Source organism: Larimichthys crocea, chromosome VI (genome assembly GCF_000972845.2).
Source record: "Larimichthys crocea isolate SSNF chromosome VI, L_crocea_2.0, whole genome shotgun sequence".
Classification (NCBI taxonomy): Eukaryota; Metazoa; Chordata; class Actinopteri; family Sciaenidae; genus Larimichthys; species Larimichthys crocea.
In genome coordinates, this window is record NC_040016.1 from 24,277,903 (window position 1) to 24,302,136 (window position 24,234).

At 44.7% G+C, this 24,234-nt stretch overlaps 2 protein-coding genes across 2 annotated transcripts; one reads left to right on the forward strand and one right to left on the reverse strand.

Moving 5' to 3' along the window:
• Positions 1–101: 101 nt before the first annotated feature.
• cyb561d1 (cytochrome b561 family, member D1) lies at positions 102–7,062 on the forward strand. The gene is made up of 3 exons (XM_027278875.1): positions 102–935; positions 1,484–1,521; positions 3,280–7,062. Exons 1-3 carry the CDS (start codon positions 776–778, stop codon positions 3,784–3,786), a joined length of 705 nt encoding a protein of 234 aa, XP_027134676.1. The 5' UTR covers positions 102–775; the 3' UTR covers positions 3,787–7,062.
• Positions 6,356–17,160, reverse strand: zbtb40 (zinc finger and BTB domain containing 40). Its single transcript, XM_027278874.1, has 11 exons — positions 17,069–17,160; positions 12,143–12,309; positions 11,013–11,434; positions 10,681–10,874; positions 9,563–10,199; positions 9,183–9,389; positions 8,924–9,088; positions 8,616–8,830; positions 8,366–8,522; positions 7,985–8,223; positions 6,356–7,720 (listed from the first exon to the last, which is right to left on the reverse strand). Exons 2-11 carry the CDS (start codon positions 12,292–12,294, stop codon positions 7,499–7,501), a joined length of 2,610 nt encoding a protein of 869 aa, XP_027134675.1. The 5' UTR covers positions 12,295–12,309; positions 17,069–17,160; the 3' UTR covers positions 6,356–7,498.
• Between the last annotated feature and the right edge of the window lie 7,074 nt (positions 17,161–24,234).

Here is a 24,234-nt window from a genome sequence, read left to right on the forward strand (position 1 = left end):
CGGAAGTGGCCGTGAAGCATCTCGGTTCTGTAGTCCTCTTCGGTGTCGAGTTCGCCTCAAACCAGGAAGTGAAACAGAAACACAGAGTATTCATCTTCATTATTTAGCTCCACGTGAGATGACCGCTCTGGTTATGCTTTCAGAGCACGTGCAGACGTGTCAGATGTTTTGACGACCTGTGTCTGAGCAGAGCGCGCGCAGCTTCCGGTGCTCGCGGCGGCGGTTCTCCGTTTGATGTCACATGTATACATGTTTGTGATCCACGCGCCTCGGAGGATCACTGCGACCGAGCCATGTTGGGTCAAGTTAGACAACGAAACAGGAAGTGAACTGCCTGTTTTCCTTCAAAATAAAGGTCTTAACGCTGAACGCATTGTACAACTCCTGGTTAAGATTCAGTGTAAAGAGGCTTCAGGCGTGAAGCCACATCTGTTTCACTGTGTATAACATGTCCTGTGTGTATTAAATCACGGGATGGGTTCGAGTATCCCGCCCAAAAGGAAAGAAACCATGACGCTGCAACCTGACACGGATTTGAAACGCGACGTCCCGGAGGTACTGCGTGTCGTCATTGTGCGGAGCTTGTCTCGGGTCATGCTCACGGCACCGCGTACCGGCCCTGTTTGTGTGTCCGTTTCTTCCTCCGTGACTGGATGATTATGGAGCTCGTGCAGTGTTCCGGTGTCTTGACAAACAGAGCCACCACGCAGAGCGCAGTTTGTACGCCCGCCAGAGTCTGCAGGTAGCCGGGCAGGTGGGCAGGTGGGCTGGCGGCATGCGGTCTGCTGATGTGGAGTACAGCCCGGTGGGAGAGGGGCTGGGGATGCGGGAGTTCTGGCTGTATGTGTGGCTGCGGAGGGTGGCGGTGATAGCGGCTCATGTCACCGGAATGGGCCTGACCCTCATCATCTCCCTGCTGTCCAGACCCGGAACCAGTGAGTGAATACATGCATGTGTGGATTATGGATCTGCAGTTTAAAGACACGTTTGACTCATCCATTGCTTGTTTGCATTAATACCTAATAATGAATCAATAATAATAATTCAAAGGAACCTCTTCATTTAGCTTTGAAAGCAGTCTTCTGTGGACCGGCCTGAATTAGACAGGCAGCAGTTCACAGTGACCTCGTCTTAATAACTCCTAACTAAGAGTGTGTGGCCTTTAGCACTTCATGTGATTCATATTAATTCAGTAAATGACCCTGAAGCCAGACATTTTACTGTTATGTGTGTAATATTTCTATTGATCTCTATAAGGGCAGCAAACCATATATTAATTACCAATGAATTTTATGGATTTTTCTAATAGAATAACTGTGTTATGTCTAAAGATGACGTTTGTTTCTGAAATCTTCACATTTCAGACACAGGGACCAGTGAGTGATGTAGTAATAACTCCAAAGTTCAGAAAACATGCCTTTGATTAACATAAAACATATGTGATGTTTGTTAAGACGCTCACTGCTGTTTCTCTTTGTTCCAGGCCTGTTTTCCTGGCATCCAGTGTGTATGTCTTTTGCAGTAAGTTCACAGTTTCTTTCTGTTTCAGTCTGTCACAGCTTGCATACAGTTGCTCTTCCAGTCTTTGCTGGAATAACCTCACAGTGTTCTGGTGTGTTGCTTGTCTCAGTCTCGGGTTGTGCCGGCCTACACTGTGACTTCTCTGTCTGTTTTCTGTGTATGTTGTGTGGACACTGGATGATTTGAATAAATCATGTAGTTGCTGATACCATCATCACACACTGAAAGAACATTTTTCATGAGTATAATGACGGAGAAACGGGGGAAATGAACTCGCCACAGCTGCAAAAGAGGTGTACTATACACTACAGAATAAAATAAAATGGGCAAACACAACGAACAGACAGAAGTATCCTTCAGCCTATGCACTACACAAAAAACAAACGGGAAAACAACAGACAAGTGTACAGGTGTGCAAAATGAGTATTAAAGGGACAGTGGCCATAATATAAATAATATTGCACATTATTTATTAATCTATTATTAGATTGATTACATGGTCTTAAAAGTTGTTATTGAATAGAGTGGGAGACATCTGAAAATGGTCAGTGACATACAGCATGTACGTCATTTGATTGTACAGACTGGAGGAAGGGAGATTTATCTGATGTGATCTAATATGATGTTTAATCGTGGCTGCTTTACCAAAGTAGCAAATTCCAGTTGTGCTATGGTAATTCCTTTCTGCAGTCTAACCTCAGTCTAATGTCTGTTTTCATCATTTGAAATATATTTGCATGTAGTCAAAGTGTTGCTAACTACCTGGCACTGCTCCCAATTACAACACAACTATGAAATCTTTACTTTATTATGAGCTATCGCTCTAGTGATTGCAAATCTCACATCATATTCATGACAAAATATGCCCTTTTTTTTTAGTATTACAAAAAGAAAAGAGTGCAACCATTATGACATGACCTGACATGAGTTCATTGGTCTTTATTTCCAACAGTCAACATTCTTGTTACTGAGTTATGTTAATGGATTATCTTAAGTGTTCTCAAATGTAAATTAAAAACCAGTATATTAGTTCATTCATATTTCTTCAGTTGAATATTAACTCTTCTGAAAGCTCTCAGCATTCCTTCACCTCCACACCTTCTGCTCTTCTTTCCACTGTGAATAATAGATGGAGTGAGCACACACACACAGAGGGCCGTGTCGCAACATGGCACCAGATATCGTGTTACAAACTGACCTGAGAGTGTGTTAGTGAGAGCATTTCATTTGCCATGTCATCTACAGAGGCCTAACTGTTCCCTTCAACTTCAAACCTCAAACTTCTTCTTCATACTTCTACATACTGCATTGCGATAGGACAAAGATAAATACAGTTTATTTCAGTTCAGGTCTGGGATCTAAGAATGGAGAGAAAATTATCACCCAGAAGGTTTAGTGTAAACATTGTTCCACTTTGACCTACACACCACACACTGCAGTGCTCTTCTGCAATGAGGAAAAATTACCATCATATTTTAAATAAATGAAATGATATAGATCATCTGGATGAACTTAGTTTAATTACAATCTGTATAATTCCTCCTAGTTATGATGACCAAAACTATGAAGGCCATGATATAACAGCCGTAATGCGCAGGTGGTGTTCTGATATAGTAAAATAATCCAGCTGTTCTTCATCCTTTGTTTTCTCACACCTTGTTTTGTGTTTCTGTACACACACATTCTCTGTCTGCTTTGCTAAAAGAGAATGAAAACATTGATTAACATGTTTCGTCTTCCTTCCTTCCTTCCTTGCAGTACTGCCTGTGTATGACTGAAGGTATCCTCCTTTTCTCAGCTGAAGGATCCCCGTTCTGCTTCAAATCTCGGAAGGGTAAAGTCCGTCTCCACTGGTTCTGTCAGGCTCTGGTCCTGATAAGTGCAGCCACTGGGCTGGGCTTCATGGTGGCCAGCAAGAGTGTGTCAGAGCTCCCCCACTTGGTCACCTGGCACAGTTTGCTGGGTATCTGCACCTTGGCCGCCACCATCCTCCAAGCATCTTGCGGCCTCTGCGTGGTCTGCCCCAAGCTGCTGCGTCTCTCTTCCTCTGTGCCGAGGCTCAAGCTGTACCACGCCACCTGCGGCCTGGTGGTCTACCTGCTGGCCACAGTGACTGTGGTGTCAGCTATGTTCTCAGACTGGTTTCAGGCCACGGTGAAAGGGGTGGCCTGGTGGGCCTTCCTCCTGCTGCCCCTCTTCCCTGCCTTGGTGGTGATGAACCAGATAACGAATGCCTACCTGCCCCGTAAGAAGATCACCAGCTAGGAGATGCATTTGCTTTATTTGCTCAGTGGCCATACTGGATTCACATTGTACTCCGAGGCCTAGAGAATTAGATAGAAGCAAAGTCCTCCGCTAAAGCAAACAGCTTCACACGTTGGTCGTCTTAGAGACAGCAGAAGAACATAAAAACATGGCTGTGCTCTCCCAGCACAGGGCTCTGGAATTGAGTTGTATTGCTTACCAAGATCTCTGTCTGTTACCTGAGCCAGAACATCCTAACCAGGGGCCGGTACAGAGCCTGGGTGAAGCTGAGATTACACTTAGAGTGTACAAACTGATCATTGGTGAGGACGAATGATCAAAATCAAATGTTTGGATGTTTAATCTCAGCTTCACTCAAGCCACCCAAAGATATATGTCAGATATTGGCTACAAGCTTGCTAGCTAAGCAGGCTATTTACTGGCTGACTTTGGTCTTGACTTGGCCTCAACTGAGTCAAAATCTTGGTCTTGTCCCGAGACTCTTTGGTCCTGATCATGGCTTTGTCTCAGTTTAGGTGGTCTTGACTACAACACTGCTCAGCACACTTGGAGCCAGCACCTAGTGGCCAGTAGAAGAACTGCATCTTAAAAACTAAGCAGATTTGGCAGTTTTGCTGTCTTTAAACTGACTCCAGCTGAAATAAGAAACACAAAGGGATCTTTAAAGAATCTAATGACACTATGCACAATGTGTGGACTACCGTGACAAACGTCTAGACACATGACACACAGGACACAGTAGGCCATGACTATCATCATAGTTGGAGCTTGTGAATATCTCTGAACTTCTTTCATCTGTTGCCTCTCCGGAGGAAGATTTGCACTACATATGCAGTGAAAGCCACAGTCAAAGACAGTGTGTCAATGGTGTTTGAAGTAGCACCTGGATGATTTTAAACCAGCCTGTACATTCTATTTATTTATCCATGTATGATATTTTTGTGTTGTGGCTGACTGAAATGCTTCATGTAGCACCTCTGAGCAATGTTGAGTCAGATCATGCTGTCAAACCAAACCAGAGAGTTTTCATACAAGGCCTCCTTTAGCTCATTGTGTTGGTTTTATGGCACGGCTATGTGTCTGAAAACACACTGCTAACAATATTATCAGGACAAAAAGAGACTGATGAGCCATCATTGAGTCTGAACAATGACGTGCAAAGCGACAAGTAGCACCTCTGGTTCCTGAGCTATTCATTTTTGTCAGCGTGTATGTATAACCCTTTTCTGTATATCAAGTGGTTGTTTATAGTCGTGCTCTTTGTGATTTAGCTTCTGTTATTGATATGAAAGAATATGAATGTGGCAAAGGCAAAAGCTTACTTTTTGCAAAGATGTCATCCCTTCATAATCAGTCCAACACTAATTCAACCAATCCCAGCATACTCGTAAGGGCTAGTTCCCATCGGCTCCATATCAGCAAAATAGTCAAATGAGAAGATTTGGAAAGAACACAGATCACTGCACCTTTCCATGCCAGGTCCAAACCTGCTTTCAAGAAACTGTCTTCCTTACAAGTGAACATCAGAGGTTTGGTTCGTTTCGTGTTAGGCACAATAGACGGTAATCTTCATTTATTGCTCTCAACGAGTGACACCATCAATCTAACCATTTGTTGTATACAGAGCTTGTAGGGAATCCTGGGAACAAGTTCTACCCCATGAGTAGAGTAAGAATTCTGCTTATTGCTCTGATTCTTTATTGACTCCTTCATTGATTCCTGATCAGTTTTCTGTGTTGGAAAAAAGTAGTCATTGTTTAACTGCTGTTGTATAGAAAGAAGTGTAAGCACGTTGCTGCTGTTTCACTTCCAGCCATTTACTTCCATAAATGATCATTTTACAGATACTTATTATCTCTGTTGTCTTCATGAAATCAAACCATGTTTTACCAGCGGTGTATAGATTTGACGTCACTGTCTTGTGTACAGTCGTCGCAAACAGCCAGCACAAACAGGTTTGTTGAAAAGCAGCTGCAGGTTCTTTTCTAATCAGGACAAGACTCAGTGCGACCCTGCTGGGATTGATGAATGTGGACTATTTTTAACTAACTGTGTTAGAGAACCTGTTGGATGTACTGATCCTCCAGCACCTTGCCTCAGCCTCTTTGTCTTATTCACGACTGTGTACCTTCAGTAAGTACAAATCAAACGTTTCCTTCTTTCATGTGATAGTTTGTCCATTTTTAAATCAGCGCAAAGCTGAAAGCAAAACTGTAAGTGCTCATCCCTGCTGTGTCTCTCATAGAAGACAGTGAAAGTTAATCCCACATATGTTGACAAGATGATCAGTCGGTAATAAACCCTCCAGACTGGGTTTGACATTTTAGCTGTCCATCATTAAAATCAGGTTTCTGATGATTTATTAATGACTGTTTTTCCTCGCTGCTTTTGTTTTTGATCTGCTCTTACTCCAGCTCACATAAAAAGCATGTAATGTATAATGTTCAGAAGTGTAAAATAACACATTTAAAGGAGCCGTGTGGAGGATTTGGGGGACCTTTCGTCCGCAGCTCATCATACGACAAGAAGTCATGAAGATCGAAGTTTCTGTTGGAACTTCCAAAGACTGTTTAAGATGAAATAAGATCAACTTTATTGGCCCTGAGGGGAAATCTGACTTGTGTAACAGTGCTACACACAGCTTAAAAAAAACTTAATAAAACGTAAATACAAATCAGTACAGTGAAACACCAAAGACATGATCATAAGTTCCATCCAACAAAAAATAATATGCATCATAAAACATGAGGAATGACAGGAAATGTGCTATGTGCATGTTGGTATTATCGCATAGCTCTACTACCAACACTCTTTCTGTTTCTGGAGATTTTATGTCTGTAATCGTCATCATAATGTAAAGTCTGTGGGCCTGAGGGAAAACACTGCTGTGCATATTTAATGAGCGCATAACCAGAGCGTTCAAACATATCCATAAAGCTTTACATCTACTGTACAGCTGCTGCGTCTGTAGATATCAAAGTGTTCAGGCGATTATACACGAATGGAAACTTTTTAACATTATTTTCCATTTCTGTAAACAGTCCTCTAAATCTGACCAATTGGACTTTTAAGACAAACAGTTGAATTCAGAATTCCAGATTTAATATGACTTTATTTCCCTCTCATTAAATGGAATTCATATTCTACTACATCCCACTGAGCATGCTCTTTGTTCGATTTACTTCTCAGGACTTTGCTGTATGAGCCTGTTCAGAGTGTTTATGAATATCAATTGTCAGCTGCCTGTGAACCTCCAATAAAAAAACGTTTGAATTTTTATTGTCTGTTTTTATTCCTAATGAGACAAACCCTGAAACTCCCAACTGCACTAACAGATGTGAACAATGTGAAACTTCAGACTGCACAACACTGAGAATAAGAATTAACAATCACTCAGACAGAATGAAATGCAGTGTTTCAATGCAGAGTCAACATTCTCACTCTACTCACGGTCAGACTCACATTCTGACTGTTGTCTAGGTAATGAGCAGCTTGAAGGTGGAGCTCATGTTTTTCTGTTTTTGTGTTTGACTTTCTGGGCTCGTTCAGGACCAGGACCTTAGAAACCAGCCTGGGTTTCTGTGGGTGAATTAAAGGAACAATCATGACATTTATTGAACTTGTCATAAGTCATAAAGAGTCCTGGTGTCATAGGTCTGTTCAGGATCAGACCATAAAACTGCTTAGTGTCCGGAGTCATTGTCCTCAAAGTTCATGCTTCGGAGTCTGGACACGGCTGTTTGTCCTCGCAGATGAAGGTGACTGAATTGTTCAGCAGGTCATACATGTTGACCTCCACCACCTCCGCCGATGATTCTACCTCTCTTCCACCTGCCAGAGCCACAAACACCTGCTGGGCAGCTGCCAGCTGTGCCTGCTCCCCGCAGATGACAGACTCTGGCCCTTCATCGCCCGCTGGGTCTGCTGATATTACCTGATTGGACAGAGAAGTCAGATATGAAATATTCTGATTTGTTTCAAAAGGTAAATCTGCTCTGCTGGCCACAGCTGTCTGAGGCCAAACATCTGGAGTGACGTCAGTTATTGGGTCGTGGCCAGCAGCTTGAACGTTTCAGCAGTAGGTTCCTGTTTGAATCAGTGTTCCACTCCTACAACCAGTGACATCACAAGTCTGTAGACTTATTCATATATTTACTGTAACATGAACATGAATCTGGCTGATCCTTCAGCTCCTTACTGTGTGCGAGGTGGAGGCCTGCTCCTCTCCGGCCTCCGGTTCCACCCGTGTCTCCATGTGGCAGGAGAGCAGGTGCTCCTGCATCTCCAGCTGGGAGGTGCAGACCAGGGAGCAGAGGATGCAGCTGGACGCCTCGCTGCTCTGGCTGACGTGCTGGCTGTTGATGTGCTCCTGCATCTCCTCCTCCCCGCCCAGCACAGCCGGACAGTAGGGACAGTGCACTGCTGACGCCGCCGAACCTGGAGGACGGACAAACAGTGAAGTCAGCAGATGAGGCGCTGCTCTTTTTATTCAGTCTTTTATAGTGACTGAAGTCCGACATTACACGTACACGATGATGTAAGAACTGAAATCCCTTGCTGTACACTTCCCTGTCCTCACCTTGGTGCTCAGCAGCCTGGTGTTTGGCCACACTGGCAGCACTGGGAAAGAACTTGAAGCAGACATCACACTGGACCAGAGTCTTAAGCTGCCGGGTGTGGTTAGCAAACACATCGGGGTGGTTGGTTCTGTTGTGGTACCACAGACCTGACAGTTGCTATAGCAACAAAGAAAGACACGCACATAAAACACACAGATCCCTACAAACAGACTGATCCAAGAGCTGTGAAGCCGAACAACCTTGCCCTACCTGATAAGACTTGTTGCAGAGGTCACAGCTGAAGGGCTTGGTTCCGGTGTGCGTGCCCTTGTGTTTGTCCAGCAGGGCGGCGCTGGTGAACACCTTGTTGCAGGTGGGACACTTGTGGAACTCTTTTGGGTGAAACTCCTGGATGTGCTGGCGATGCTCCTCCAAAGAGGAGAAGCTGAGGCAACACTTCTGACAGTCATGAGGCTCCGACAAATCTGACGAGGAGCGGGAGCACAAAAAAGTTCCACGTTACACGACGCGCATGTAGAAATGATTCTCTCACAGTGAATGTTAGTGTGTGTTCTTACTGTGGAAGGTGTGCAGGTGGACGGTGAGTCCGCTGGCCTGGCTGTAGCCTTTGCCACATTCTCGACACACATAGGGCCGGTCACCGGTGTGTGTTCGCACGTGTCGCGTCAGTTCGATGGACTGGGCAAAAATGGCTTTACAGTACTGACACACATACATCTTCCCTAAACACAAACAGACAGCCAGCAGCGGAATGGATCACCCACAGGCCAATAAGCAATAATCTTATTTGTGTGTGTGTGCCTGTGTGTGTGTTACCCTCTGAGTGTTTCTTCTTGGTGTGGTATGCGAGTGCAGCAGCCACACTGAAGCTCATGTCACAGTGTTTGCAGCGGTAAGGTTTCTCCCCCGTGTGCAGCCTCATGTGATTCTTCAGAGATGAGTTGGCGCCGAACTTGGCGCCACAGTCCTCACAGGCAAACGGTTTCTCTTCAAAGTGCTCGGTGCGTTTGTGGTAAATCATCCCTGAGATGTGACAGGAGGGGGGCAGGAACATGTCAGTGGAAGAAATCTCATTGCTTTCTTCATTACACCTGCTGGAGGCAGTGTGGCCATCCAGATGTAAACGATGAACACAGTACTGAATGAGGTGTATAGGTGATTGTGTGTGTTACTCTGCGACTCCAGTCAATTCTCACCTGATGGGTGGGCAAAGGTTCGCCCACAGAGGTCGCACGCCACCTTCTTCTTCACCCGTGCGGTGCTGTGGTGGGCCTCGGCCCGATGCCGCTGCAGGACCCGCTGGTTGGGCAGCTTGGCAGGGCATTGTGAGCACTGCTGCTGACACTCCTGGGACATGGGGCAGCGCTTCACGTGGGCCAGTAGTCGACATTTGTAGGCAAAACCCTTCTTACACCAGCGACAGGAGTAGGGTTTGGAGGAGGGGGAGGAAGAGGATGGGGGAGGGGAGGAAGAGTCAGTCAAAGTATTTAGAACTTTCTTGTCTTCTTCAGTCTCCTCCTTAGTGCTTTCCTCCTCTACCTCTTCCACCTCTTCCACCTCCTTTTCTTCAGGTCCGGTGCTGTTCTGCTTTTCTGAGTCAACAAAGTGCTCCTCTTTACCCCCAGTTTGGTTTCCTTCTGGCTCCTGAGTGTTCCCCTCCACCTCGTCCAGCAGAGAGAGCAGTGGGGTGGGGAACGAGGAAGAAGTTTTCTGTTGAACGGCCCGGAGGAGTCTGAGGAGCGCCGCCTCACTGAGCTGCTCCTCTTTCACTGCGCTCATCAGCTTCTCCATCGCTGAGCTGGGATCTGCCTCCTCACAGCACTGACACACAACCTGGCAGGGCAGAAAGGTACGTTGATTTACCGCAGGCCTTATATTAGAGACAGGGCTTTATTCCTAAGTTGACCTGTTTATAAGAACATGATTTTCTGATCTGCTGTTTGAATTCATTCATTCATGTGTACCTGTTGTCTAACAAAAACACTGCTTACACTGACAAAATATTCCAAATAGCTTCTTCTGCGTTTCTGCTTCTTCACAAAGTGTTAATAATGTAAGTGTAAATGATATATACAACACGTCCTGCACTGACTTTTCAAATTAAAAGGCATCTGGAAAGGGGGAAACTCCTCTTGTTGTAATACAGAGCTGTTATTCTGAGTGGGGCCCTGTCCTGTTTGTCGAGGACACGTGCACGTGACACAAAACACAGTCACAAGCTGATTAACACTATTCCACTGATTCATTAGGTAACACTGAATAGAAACATCACAGGGCACCTTTAGGACTTCAGCACTGGGGTGACCTGTTCTACCTGTCTCTCCTGTTCATCCAGGCTGCTCTGTGCTGCCTGGCTCAGCAGCTCCAGGACAGATGACACGCTGCTGAGAAGCTCCACAAGCTGAGAGAAATGTTCTAGAAAGCCAGAGGCAGGCCCGCTGGAGAACGTAGCTGCCGTTCTGTTGTTTTCCTCCACTATCATCTCTGAGAATTTAGCTGCTTCAGGCTCTGTGCACACACACATATGAACACAGCAAAGGTGTTAGGACTCTAACAGGATGTTATCAGAGTGGACTGAACCTGACAATCTAGTAACTAGTGTATGCATGCCTTTAAACATTGACATGATAAGCAGCTGAAACTGACCTGAGGGCTCAGAGAGCTCCACACAGGTTCTTTTACATGCTGGTTCCTCTGCATCAACACTGTCACTCTGACAGTCTTCCTGCTTCAGCTCAACCGTTGACTCCACCTTGTCTGAGTTTGGGGTGTGCTCACTGGGTGAAGCTGGACCTTCAGGGTTCAGGCTCTGGGCTTTGTTGATCACGGTTAGGCTTGGTGTCTGTGCAGAAAGGGGTTGCTGGTTCACAAGACTGGTAAGGACGTTTTTGAAGCCAACAGCCACATCGAACATCTGCAGGCTGTCTGCAGCGGCCACGATGCGGCCCACATTGTGTTTTCCTATAGGCAGCTTGCCGGTGTAGACCATGTCCAGCAAACAACCAAACTCCTGTGAGGAAACCATGGCTGTGTCGATGGAGATGGTGTCGGAGCCGTCCAGGAGAGACCTGGCAGAGATTTAGTTCATTTGATCACATTTAACCAAAGTCAGAGTGCTGTGATGATCTTAACACTAGATGAACTACATGGAAGACTTTCCCATCAAAGAACCAAATGAAGTCATACATCGTATTCATCAGTATAGGACGCAGACTGTAAAAACACTTTTCAATTCAAACAGCTTTAAAGCAACATTGATGATTTTAAATTATTTCGATGCTACACTGACTTGTAACCGTAACTGCCCATAGTGCCTTTACTCTACACTGTAACCCTTGTCTGCTCCGCCTCAGCTCTCTGTGATTCACAGAGTTTCCTGATGGACAGTAAGGTAATCTGCTGCCAGCCGTAGCTGCTGTTAGCTCAGTTTGTTAGCCAGGTTGTTGTTGGTGTGTTAGTATTTGTAGCTGAGGTGTTTTCAGGTCCAGCAATGCTGATGGAGAGCCTTGACCAAGGTTAGCTTAGACAAGATTTAGACTTGACTTGACTTAAATGATTTGAAACTTAACTTTGACTTGTCTTGACTGGCGGCTTGAGACTGTCTTGACTTGACTGACTGTAAAGTTGTGAACCTAAAAAACTGATTTTAATATCAAATGAATACTTTGAAAGTGATTTTTGTTGCTTGTTATATCAGAAATAGATCAATACAGCTTTCATAAGTGCTCCCTTTAGTTTAGTTTCTCCGCACATCAACTCTCAAGAGCTCACACTACCTGAAGAGCATGCTGGAGGCAGCCAGCACCAGTTTATGTGCTCGGTGAGGGCTGTCTCCCACCAGGACGGTGCAGTCACAGAAGTGGCCCTCCTTCCTCAGGGCCCACAGCTGCTGCATCAGCTGGCTGCTGTAGTTGGGTAGCTCCATCATTTTATCTGACTGCCTGTAGAGGGGTTGAATGGTCCGAGAGAACATCATGTCAGCTTTTCAAAAACAAACAGCAAACCTGTACAGTACTGAAATCAGTCAGAATACTGTGCATTTAATCTGTATCTACTGGTGGAATGGCACACACACACACACACACACACACACACACACACACACACACACAGCATTCACTCAATATACTATCGTCCATTAGGAGAACAGTGCTGAAGCTCCTCAGCTGGAAATGTACTAACCCATAACTGTCCACAGAAGCTTTGTATAATTCCTTTACAGCACTTTAAGTAACAGCTGAGCCAAGCACAAATCTACTGACATTTTTCCAATCAGTCAAAGCACCAGTTAAAGGGATAGTCCGGCTTTTTTCAACAGCGGCTGTATGAGGTAGTGCATACGCAGTTTAGAGAAGCAGAGCTGTGCAGAGCTGTGCAGAGCTGCAGACAGGGTCAGCAGAAACGAATGGATGTTCATTACAGTGATGTTCAACTTCCACTTCCCTACATTAAATCCATCTGACCGCCCAGTAAAGTAGTGAGTAGATGCTCACTATCACATACAGTGGTGACAGATGTGAATGTTTCAGGTGGGCACACTTTTCTGCTGAGCCCGTCCACAGCAGTGCACAGCTCTCCAAACAGGGTGTGCACTGACTCATACAGCCTTTATGTGTTTCTTTACATCCTTTCTTTAGTCACTGGTCACAAAGGCTTTTTTTTTATTCTCCAAGGAAACACCTCTGAAACAACAGAACTGCAGGTCCTCCTAGTTTCTGACAGAACATATATAGAACAATATAAATCCAAAAAGAAAAATGATGCAGGTGCAGACCACGGGGACATTTTATAGTGTGAGTAGGAAAGTATTCCTTTGTGATGACTCAATACAGAATGTCACCACTGAAGTGGATGCACCTCAATAACTATATTAAGGATTCATATCAAAAGTCTGATAGCACTGGATTCAAAAATAGGGTTAATATTTAATGTGTCATCAGAAATCTGTGGATCAAATCAGGCTGTGTCCTCATGTCCTGCTCATGTCCATGTGTGTGTCTGTCACAGCAGGCTGTGTCCTCATGTCCTGTCCATGTCCATGTGTGTGCTCTGTCACAGCAGGCTGTGTCCTCATGTCCTGTCCATGTCCATGTGTGTGTCAGTCACAGCAGGCTGTGTCCTCATGTCCTGTCCATGTCCATGTGTGTGTCAGTCACAGCAGGCTGTGTCCTCATGTCCTGTCCATGTCCATGTGTGTGCTCTGTCACAGCAGGCTGTGTCCTCATGTCCTGTCCATGTCCATGTGTGTGTCAGTCACAGCAGGCTGTGTCCTCATGTCCTGTCCATGTCCATGTGTGTGTCAGTCACAGCAGGCTGTGTCCTCATGTCCTGTCCATGTCCATGTGTGTGCTCTGTCACAGCAGGCTGTGTCCTCATGTCCTGTCCATGTCCATGTGATGTGCCGGTCACAGCAGGCTGTGTCCTCATGTCCTGTCCATGTCCATGTGTGTGTCAGTCACAGCAGGCTGTGTCCTCATGTCCTGTCCATGTCCATGTGTGTGCTCTGTCACAGCAGGCTGTGTCCTCATGTCCTGTCCATGTCCATGTGTGTGTCAGTCACAGCAGGCTGTGTCCTCATGTCCTGTCCATGTCCATGTGTGTCTGTCACAGCAGGCTGTGTCCTCATGTCCTGTCCATGTCCATGTGTGTGTCAGTCACAGCAGGCTGTCTCCTCATGTCCTGTCCATGTCCATGTGTGTGTCAGTCACAGCAGGCTGTGTCCTCATGTCCTGTCCCATGTCCATGTGTGTGCTCTGTCACAGCAGGCTGTGTCCTCATGTCCTGTCCATGTCCATGTGTGGTGCTCTGTCACAGCAGGCTGTGTCCTCATGTCCTGTCCATGTCCATGTGTGTGTCAGTCACAGCAGGCTGTGGTCCCATGTCCTGTCCATGTCCATGTGTGTTTCGTCACAGCAGGCGGTGTCCTCATGTCCTGTCCATGTCCATTGTGTGTCTTCACAGCAGGCTGTGTCCATGTTCGTCATGTCCATGTGGTGTCAGTCACAGCAGGCTGTGTCCTCATGTCCGGTCCATGCCCATGTGTGTGTCGTCACAGCAGGCTGTGTCCTCATGTTCCATGTCCATGTGTGTGTCAGTCACAGCAGGCTGTGTCCTCATGTCCTGTCCATGTCCAGTGTGTGTCAGTCACAGCAGGCTGTGTCCTCATGTCCTGTCCGGTCCTGTGTGTGCCTGTAACAGCAGGCTGTGTCTCATTCCTGTCCAGTCCATGTGTGTGTCAGTCCAGGGTGTGTCTTCAGTCCTGTCCATGTCCATGTGTGTGTCAGTCACAGCAGGCGGTGTCCCTCATGTCCTGTCCATGTCCATGTGTGTGTCAGTCACAGCAGCGGTGTCCTCATGTCCTGTCCATGTCCATGTGTGTGTCGTCACACAGCTGGTTCCTCATGTCCTGTCCAGTCCATGTGTGGTGCTCTTCACAGCAGGCTGTGTCCTCATGTCCTGTCCATGTCCATGTGTGTGTCAGTCACAGCAGGCGGTGTCCTCATGTCCTGTCCATGTCCATGTGTGTGTCAGTCACAGCAGGCTGTGTCCCAGTCCTGTCCAGGTCCATGTGTGTGTCGTCACAGCAGGCTGTGTCCTCATGTCCTGTCCATGTCCATGTGTGTGTCAGTCCAGCAGGCTGTTTCCTCATGTCCTGTCCATGTCCATGTGTGTGCCGTGTCCACAGCAGCTGTGTCTCATGTCCTGTCATGTCCATGTGTGTGTCAGTCACAGCAGGCTGTGTCCTCATGTCCTGTCCATGTCCATGTGTGTGTCAGTCACAGCAGGCTGTGTCCTCATGTCCTGTCCATGTCCATGTGTGTGTCGTCACAGCAGGCTGTGTCCTCATGTCCTGTCCATGTCCAGTGGTGCTCTGTCACAAGCAGGCTGTGTCCTCATGTCCTGTCCATGTCCATGTGTGTGTCAGTCACAGCAGGCTGTGTCCTCATGTCCTGTCCATGTCCATGTGTGTGTCATTCACAGCAGGCTGTGTCCTCATGTCCTGTCCATGTCCATGTGGTGTGCGTCACAGCAGGCTGTGTCCTCATGTCCTGTCCATGTCCATGTGTGTGTCAGTCACAGCAGGCTGTGTCCTCATGTCCTGTCCATGTCCATGTGTGTGTCAGTCACAGCAGGCTGTGTCCTCATGTCCTGTCCATGTCCATGTGTGTGTCTCCACAGCAGGCTGTGTCCATGTCCTGTCCATGTCCATGTTGCGGTCAGTCACAGCAGGCTGTGTCCTCATGTCCTGTCCATGGTCCATGGTGTGGTCAGTCACAGCAGGCTGTGTCCTCATCCTGTTCCATGTCCATGTGTGTGTCAGTCACAGCAGGCTGTGTCCTCATGTCCTGTCCATGTCATGTGTGTGTCTGTCACAGCAGGCTGTCCTCATGTCCGGTCCATGTCCATGTGTGTGTCAGTCACAGCAGGCTGTGTCCCTCATGTCCGTCCATGTCCATGTGTGTGTCGTCACAGCAGGCTGTGTCCTCATGTCCTGTCCATGTCCATGTGTGTGTCTCCACAGCAGGCTGTGTCCTCATGTCCGGTCCATGTCCATGTGTGTGTCAGTCACAGCAGGCTGTGCCTCATGTCCGTCCATGTCCATGTGTGTCAGTCACAGCAGGCTGTGTCCTCATGGTCCTGTCCATGTCCATGTGGGTGTGGTCGTCACAGCAGGCTGTGTCCTCATGTCCTGTCCATGTCCATGTGTGGTGTCCAGTCACAGCAGGGGCTTGTGTCCTCATGTCCTGTCCATGTCCATGTGTGTGTCAGTCACAGCAGGCTGTGTCCTCATGTCCTGTCCATGTCCATGTGTGTGTCAGTCACAGCAGGCTGTGTCCTCATGTCCTGTCCATGTCCATGTGTGTGTCAGTCACAGCAGGCTGTGTCCTCATGTCCTGTCCATGTCCATGTGGTGTGCTCTGTCACAGCAGGCTGTGTCCTCATGTCCTGTCCATGCCATGTGTGTGTCAGTCCAGCAGCTGTGTCCTCATGTCCTGTCCATGTCCATGTGTGTGCAGTCAACAGCAGGCTGTGTCCCATGTCCTGTCCAGTCCATGTGTGTGCAGTCACAGCAGGCTGTGTCCTCATGTCCTGTCCATGTCCATGTGTGTGTCAGTCACAGCAGGCTGTGTCCTCATGTCCGGTCCATGTCAGGTGTGTGCTCTGTCACAGCAGGCTGTGTCCTCATGTCCTGTCCATGTCCATGTGTGTGTCAGTCACAGCAGGCTGTGTCCTCATGTCCTGTCCATGTCCATGTGTGTCAGTCACGCAGGCTGTGTCCTCATGTCCTGTCCATGTCCGTGTGTGCTGTCACAGCAGGCTGTGTCCTCATGTCCTGTCCATGTCCATGTTGTGGTCTGTCCACGCAGGCTGTGTCCCTCAGTGTCCTGTCCCGGGTCCATGTGTGTGTGTCAGTTCATGTGCAGTGTGGAGCAGCTAACATGTCTTTGTCTCTTTGATGGCAGTGGCTGCAGCAGCATGTGTCACACCACCGTGAAGCAGCGGACTGCTCACGGACTCATGTTTACAAGATACCGCACGGTTAACGGCTGTCCGTCATTAGCTTTAGCCACATGCTAATGTAACGTATAAAGGTGACTGAGGTGGGCTGAGTGAAGCTCGTGAGCGTACACGAGCGGCTACACGCGGACAAACAGTGCCGAGTTTCCCACATGCAGCCTGCAGTCGATGGTGTCTTTACCTGAACAATTCAAACGATCCGTTTCTTTATTTAAACTCCTTTGCGAACAATTCCTGTGTGCGCAATAAAGCGTGGCCGTTTTGAAAATGGAGACCGACGGTACGGCAACCAAATAGGGACATTCCGGGTGATGCGGGGAGTTCGCCTTTCGGGCAGCATTCATTTCAACGTTGAAGTAGAAAGTACACTTGAGACATTTTTAACGTAACTTATTTCGGAGAGCACCATTTTATTTTGTCCAGTACCAACGTACATTTGAGATGTATGAGTGTTCCTGAAAGAGCACACTCTTTAAAACTTCTCGGGCTTATTCCGATTATTATTATTGAGTGTTTCCTGAAAGAGCACACTCTTTAAAACTCTTGGGCTTATTCCGATTATTATTATTGAGTGTGCCTGAAAGAGCACACTCTTTAAAACCTCTTGGGCTTATTCCGATTATTATTATGAGGTGCCTGAAGAGCACACTCTTTAAAACCTCTGGGCTATTCCGATTATTATTATTGAGTGTTCCTGAAAGAGCACACTCTTTAAAACTCTCGGGCTTATTCCGATTATTATTATAGTGTGCTGAAAGAGCACACTCTTTAAACCTCTCGGGCTTATTCCGATTATTATTATTGAGTGTCCTGAAAGAGCACACTCTTAAACCCTCGGGCTTATTCCAATTATTATTATGAGTGTGCCTGAAGAGCACACTCTTAAAACCTCTCGGCTATTCCGATTTATTATTTTGAGTGTGCTGAAAGAGCACACTCTTAAAACTACTTCTCGGCTTATTCCGAATTATTATTATTGAGTGTTCCTGAAAGAGCACACTCTTTAAAACCTCGCGGCTTATTCCAATTATTATTATTGAGTGTCCTGAAAGAGCACACTCTTTAAAACCTCTCGGGCTTATCCGATTATTATTTTTGAGTGTGCCTGAAAGAGCACACTCTTTAAAACCTCCTTTATCCGTTATTATTATTGAGTGTTCCTGAAAGAGCACACTCTTTAAAACCCCTGGGCTTATTCCGATATTATTATTGAGTGTGCCTGAAAGAGCACACTCTTTAAAACTTCTCGGGCTTATCCAATTATTATTATGAGTGTTCCTGAAAGAGCACACTCTTTAAAACCTCTCGGGCTTATTCCGATTATTATATTGAGTGTGCCGAAAGAGCACTCTTTAAAACCTCTTGGGCTTATTCCGATTATTATTATGAGTGTGCCTGAAAGCACACTCTTTAAAACTTCTGGGCTATTCCAATTAATTATTGAGTGTGTCCTGAAGGAGCACACTCTTTAAAATTCCTCTCGGGCTTATTCCAATTATATTGAGTGTGTTCCTGAAAGAGCACACTCTTTAAAACCTCTGGGCTTATTCGATTATTATTATGAGTGTGCCTGAAAGAGCACACTCTTTAAAACCTCTTGGGCTTTCCGATTATATTATTGAGTGGTGCCTGAAGAGCACACTCTTTAAAACTTCTCGGGCTTATCCAATTATTATTATGGAGTGTTCCGAAAGAGCACACTCTTAAAACTCCGGGCTTATTCCATTATTATTATTGAGTGTGCCTGAAAGAGCACACTCTTTAAACACTCTCGGGCTTATCCGATTATATTTTTGAGTGTGCCTGAAAGAGCCACTCTTTAAAACTTCTCGGGCTTATTCCAATTATATATTGAGTGTTCCTGAAAGAGCACACCTTTAAAACCTCTCGGGCTATTCCAATTATTATTGAGTGTTCCTGAAAGAGCACACCTTAAAACCTCTCGGGCTTATCCGATATTATTTTTGAGTGTGCCTGAAAGAGCACACTCTTTAACCTCTCGGGCTTATTTGCCTGATTATTATTATTGAGTGTTCCTGAAAGAGCACACTCTTTAAAACCTCTCGGGCTTATTCCGATTATTATTATTGAGTGTGCCTGAAAGAGCACACTCTTTAAAACTTCTCGGGCTTATTCCAATTATTATTATTGAGTGTTCCTGAAAGAGCACACTCTTTAAAACCTCTTGGGCTTATTCCGATTATTATTATTGAGTGTGCCTGAAAGAGCACACTCTTTAAAACTTCTCGGGCTTATTCCGATTATTATTATTGAGTGTTCCTGAAAGAGCACACTCTTTAAAACCTCTCGGGCTTATTCCGATTATTATTATTGAGTGTGCCTGAAAGAGCACACTCTTTAAAACTTCTCGGGCTTATTCCGATTATTATTATTGAGTGTTCCTGAAAGAGCACACTCTTTAAAACCTCTCGGGCTTATTCCGATTATTATTATTGAGTGTTCCTGAAAGAGCACACTCTTTAAAACCTCTCGGGCTTATTCCAATTATTATTATTGAGTGTGCCTGAAAGAGCACACTCTTTAAAACTTCTCGGGCTTATTCCAATTATTATTATTGAGTGTTCCTGAAAGAGCACACTCTTTAAAACTTCTCGGGCTTATTCCAATTATTATTATTGAGTGTTCCTGAAAGAGCACACTCTTTAAAACCTCTCGGGCTTATTCCAATTATTATTATTGAGTGTTCCTGAAAGAGCACACTCTTTAAAACCTCTCGGGCTTATTCCAATTATTATTATTGAGTGTTCCTGAAAGAGCACACTCTTTAAAACCTCTCGGGCTTATTCCAATTATTATTATTGAGTGTTCCTGAAAGAGCACACTCTTTAAAACCTCTCGGGCTTATTCCAATTATTATTATTGAGTGTTCCTGAAAGAGCACACTCTTTAAAACCTCTCGGGCTTATTCCAATTATTATTTTTGAGTGTTCCTGAAAGAGCACACTCTTTAAAACCTCTCGGGCTTATTCCAATTATTATTATTGAGTGTGCCTGGAAGAGCACACTCTTTAAAACCTCTTGGGCTTATTCCAATTATTATTATTGAGTGTGCCTGAAAGAGCACACTCTTTAAAACCTCTCGGGCTTCTTCTTATTCCTCTTCCGTTTCTTCCGTGTTTTTTTCAGTTCGCTACTCCTCCCAGAGTTTTTGTCGCACATACACAAAACAGGTATCAAAACGACCGGTAATTGCTAGCGCGTCAGCGCTAACATGTTAATGCTAACATGTTAATGTTAACATGCTAATGCTAACATGCTAATGTTAATTGCTAGTGCATCAGCGCTAACATAGTAATGGTAACATGCTAATATTAACACGATAATGCTAATTGATAGCGCATCAGCGCTAACACGATAATGCTATTATGTTAATGTTAACATGCTAATGGTAATTGCTAGAGCATCAGGGCATCAGCGTTAACATGCTAATGGTAACATGGTAATATTAACATGCTAATGTTAACATGCTAAAGCTAATTGATAGCGCATCAGCGCTAACATGCTAATGTTAACATGCTAATGATAACATGGTAATGGTAACATGCTAATGATAACATGGTAATGCTAACATGCTAATGTTAATTGCTAGCGCATCAGCAGTAACATGGTAAATGCTAACATGCTAATGTTAACATGCTAATGTTAATTGCTAGCTTTTGATCACATTGGTTTTAGCGTTCTTTCAAACGTAACAACAACAAAAAAAGACAAAAAAAAAACGTCTCAGTAGACTTGTGTAAGTAGTCTAGCTTCACTGGCTGAGTTGAGGATTTGACTTTAAAATGAGAACAGACTACATAAATGAGCAAACAGCAGCATTCAGTATAACAAAGAAGACAGATGACAAAAAGACACCGATGATATATTGTCCTAGGCTTGTTCTGCTAATATAAAAAGGTATAAATAACACATCCTTTATGTGTTTATGTGAGACCCTGTCCTGTCTACCCCCCCCCCCCCTTGTCATATTACATGTACTATATGTATGGACAGATTGGTGTTGCAATTTCATTGTACTGTTACAATGACAAATAAAGACTTTATCCAATCCAATCCAATCCAATCCTGGTTTTTGGTTAAACACAGTTGAGATGAAGAAAATCAAGATGAAGAAAACAGAGTTATGTTAAGACAACTCTTCACTGTCTTCATCCACCACTTTTTTTTGGGATTACCTGAGATTCCACTTGTCCCTCAGGGCTTTTACGGATCTGATAGCAAGAGCACTCGTCGAATGATCGACTGATGATTGAGGTTAGAGTTGAGAGACATTTAAAGCGAGCAGAGGGCTTTTTTCCAGTCACCACAAACTAGATCCATGATGCCGTACTTTATCCCTACACCTGAACACACCTGACCTGCAGGCTCAGCACGTTCATGTCACCACAGTCCATCAAACCGCCGCTCTTTAAAAAGGCTAAAACAAGACGTGTAGCTAAGAAAGAAAGAAAAGGCGTAGCTTAAAATGGGCGAGGTATCCTTTACATAATTCTCCTTCTAAGGAATTTAGGCTTTTTAATACCATCTTGGAATGCACTATATATTGATATATATAGATATATATACTATATAACTATATATACTGAATATTGCTGTTAATATAAGCAGGATTACTGTTGATCAATACAGTGGCCTCCTTACCATCAGAGGCACCTCAGCGAGCATCAGCACCCACCTCCCTTTGAGTTTTGGGTGCCACAGGCCCCAAAGGCCCCCCTTACATAGGTGGAGGGGGAGATCACTTATTCTTTTCCTATTTCATCGGATTAAAATCACATCTCTCCCATTTTGGATGCAGTCACATCTCCCTTACCGAAAACTCTCTCTATTTCTCTATATCTCACTCTCTCTATATATATATATCTATATCTCTATATCTCTCCATATCTCTCCATATCTCTCCATCTGTGGACATGTCTCATTAATGCATGTTACTAACCAAACTTCCCCGGAGTTTCTGTGCTCTGTCGTCCAGCAGGTTCTCGTGGATCGTGGCTGCTGCTGTGATCCTGCATGACGCCCACTACATATATTATTACTGTCATTATTACTACCATATCTATTACTGTAATCATTTTTATCATTCATTATAATTCATTGTCATTTTATCAGTCATTGTACAATATGTTTGTGTTGATTTGTCCTGTACACGTGACATCCATTGCACGTCTGTCCGTCCTGGGAGAGGGATCCCTCCTCTGTGGCTCTTCCTGAGGTTTCTTCCACATTTTTTCCCTGTTAAAAGGGTTTTTGTGGGCAAGTTTTTCCTCACTCGAACCGAGGGTCTAAGGACAGAGGGTGTCACTCCCTGTACAGATTGTAAAGCCCTCTGAGGCAAATGTACTTTGTGACTTTGGGCTATACAAATAAAATTGATTTGATTTGATTTGATTTGATTAAAATTCAAAACACAATGATTCCAAACTCCACCAGCTTTGGTCACTCTTCGTCCACAGTTTCCCTTTTTGAATTCTCCTCTTTCTGATCCTCTGTGGTAGCCAATGAGGAGGGGTTGTTCAACAATCCTGAGGGAAGAGGTCTCTTCTTGTGGGAAAGTATGAACATATGAACAAAATATTTAGACTCACGTTCAATGTTAGCACGACCCATATCATCACAGTAATCCTTTAAGGAGAACGATGTGCCTGCCCAGGTTCTGGTATCACCTGCCATGGCGTATTGGCTACTGAAAATCAGAACATGTACAACTTTTCATGCAACGAGGAGTCAAATTTACTAAGGAGTCCTACTATTAGTAGTCTGTTATGTTTAAGCAAGCTGGTTAAGTGGCACCAAGCTGACTTACTTGCTCTGTGAATCGATGATTCACCTGATCAGCGAACTCTTGCATCTCTCCTTCCTCGCCGTTGGAGTGGCAGCTTGGACTTGGCACCTCAATTCTATGGACACGTGAGTTATCAGGTTCTCACCGATATTAGCTCTTCTTTTCATCTCCTTCAGACGGTTGGCGAACCAGTTGTACACCTTCAATGCCGTCACGTGCTCAAACTCAGATAGCTTACAACCTAGGTGATGAAAAGCACACAACAACCTCATTTATAGAGCCAGAGAATAACACAGCAAAACCACAATGGAGATGAGATTTTACAGACATGTTGTCTACATAATTTAGGATTAGAGAATGGATTTTACACAAAACCAATGGTGCAGTTTTTAAAAGGTCATTTGTTCTAGTAAATACAACTATTGAATACTAGTGAATGTTGTGTTTGGATTTATCCATCTACACTTCATATCTGTAAATACAATTTATTTTACAGTGGCAGATATGTAAGTATGCTTTCATTTGTGCACCTGATATTACGAATCGTTGTGTTTTGGTTACTTTGGAGTGAGCTTTTTATATCTACAGAGGGAACAGATCGTCTTTTACAGAGTCTGCTATGTTTCTACAAGAGCCCATAACGGACAAACCAAACACTTCGTGCCATCGGATTGTTCTCCAACACACTTGGAAGGCGAGTGATATTCAGTTGGTTGACACTATATGTCACCAATTCCTACAAACTGGGCCTTAAAGGAGCTTTAAAAAACTATAAACAACACATGCTTGGTATATTATTTGATCAGTATCATTTATTAAATGAGCCAGTAAAATATTCCCTGTCCACTAACTAATCAGATCCTTTCAAGTTCAAAGTATACTAGTTCAAGTATGCAGAAGGCCATTTTTAAACATGAGGGTTGACCAGCACAGGTCTCGATTCAGTACCTGGTTTTTGAATGACAGAGTTACAGGCGTTGGCAATCTCCTCTCACTTGGCTTCATCTGGGTACTGGTTCTCCATGAAGAAACTGTAAGAAATAAACATCCTCTCAGTATTGGAAGGCAGTTAAATCCCACTGCATCAGAGGCTACGTTTTATTAGAAGATGGGACCAGTCTGAGTCTGCACTGGTTACGCCCTAATTTTACACTTCATCAACTTTTTGAGTCATTGTTTCGAACTAGAGGAGAGTAAATGCCAATATTTAGACAGTGGAGGAGCATCAGCAGAAGTCCTCACTGTACAGGAACAGATTAATGGATGCATTAAGTGGATTAATTTCTGAAATTCAAGCATTGCACGCTTAAACATGTTCCTAAGCCTATAAATATGAAGATCCTCCGGTGAAAACTGAAATTTATATATCCAGGTAAAGATCAGAGCGACCGTTTCTTTTCTCCTCTCAATTTCATCCAGCCCTCTCTCTCCCTCACCCTCTGAGTTGCCCTATCCTGTCCACTGCATCTCTCTCTCACACACAGACACATCATCTTCACCTCTACTGTATTGTCCTTGGGTCTAAACTAGCTCATAAGGATC